This window comes from Rhea americana, unplaced genomic scaffold (assembly GCF_003343005.1).
Source record: "Rhea americana isolate MKP2758 unplaced genomic scaffold, rheAme1 scaffold_218, whole genome shotgun sequence".
NCBI lineage: Eukaryota > Metazoa > Chordata > Aves > Rheiformes > Rheidae > Rhea > Rhea americana.
Genome location: NW_028186321.1, coordinates 82,729 through 83,787, shown reverse-complemented (window position 1 = coordinate 83,787; position 1,059 = coordinate 82,729). Strand labels below are relative to the sequence as shown.

The 1,059-nt window shown below is 60.2% G+C and overlaps 1 protein-coding gene across 1 annotated transcript in view; it reads left to right on the top strand.

The window, feature by feature from the left end:
• The window catches only part of LOC146595681 (scavenger receptor cysteine-rich domain-containing protein DMBT1-like), a 20,033-nt gene that overhangs the window by 5,578 nt on the left and 13,396 nt on the right, over positions 1 to 1,059 (top strand). The window contains exons 5-6 of the mRNA XM_085305286.1: positions 4 to 274; positions 383 to 675. Coding sequence (XP_085161412.1) covers positions 4 to 274; positions 383 to 675 — 564 coding nt within the window. The remainder of the gene's footprint in view (positions 1 to 3; positions 275 to 382; positions 676 to 1,059) is intronic.

Here is a 1,059-nt window from a genome sequence, read left to right as displayed (position 1 = left end):
CAGGCCTCCTGGGGACGCACCGGCATGGTGCTGGGCTGTCCCAGCCTATGGAGAAGGCACATGCCCCTAGGGCTTTGCAAGTCCTTGTCCATCGCCAGGAGCCTGCGGGTGACCTAGCCAGCCGCGCCTGGCAGGGAAGGACGCGAGACCTGGAGGGGTTTGCTGGCCTGACCCTTTGGCACCACTCTCCCCCTCCAGCGGGGCCAGAGCTCCTGCTCGCCTGCGTCGCGTCCCAGCTCTCGGCTCCCCGTGTGGGCCGTCGTCCTACGGGGCGGTAGCCCCACGCCAAGCCATCCCGTGGAGCGGGATAAATGTGGGATCCTGGCTGGAGATGGCTCCATGAAGTCCTAAAGCAGAGCCAACGTTTGTTTGCACTCCGCAGGCTGGAAGGCAGCTCCTGCCGATATGACGCCATCGAGGTGTACGACGGCAGGCTGCCCGGGGGCCCTCTCCTTGGGACAGTTTGCAGTAAYAACCATCACGAATTCCTGTCGTCTGGAAATGAACTGGCCGTCCTGTTTCGCAGCGATGGCAGTGTCACCCGGAAAGGTTTTAGGGCCTCCTACTACTCAAGTCTCCCTTACACCACTCCAGGTAAGACCAGAGTGGTCTCTTCATACTTGCCAGCAGAGAAGCACCAGACCTTCCTAAGGCTTTTCTGGCAGTTCCTGCCCGGTTAGTGAATCCATCCCCCTCCTGCCCGACTGATGCTCYAGGGCATCCTCTTAGGACAGGACCTCCTTCAGGTTGCCGTGAGAAGGCCGTTTCCACGGGCAGTCAGGGCAAGGACYGAGCTTTGCCTCTGCCCAGTGCTGCCACCAAACCATCGCTGACTTTTGCTGCCTTTAGCGCAGACGGAGCGGGTGCTGGCTCATGCCATCCCCCAGCCATAGAGGTTGAGGGGGAAGCTAGTGCTCATACCTTTGAGGCCTGTTGCTGCTTGTTTGCCCAGAATGCCAGTGCAGGCGAGTTCACGCTCAACATGGTGCATCCTTATCTGCAGTTAAGGAGTAGTTGAGGGGAGAGAGCACGTGCTGCTCCCTCTCTGCATTGCCAGGT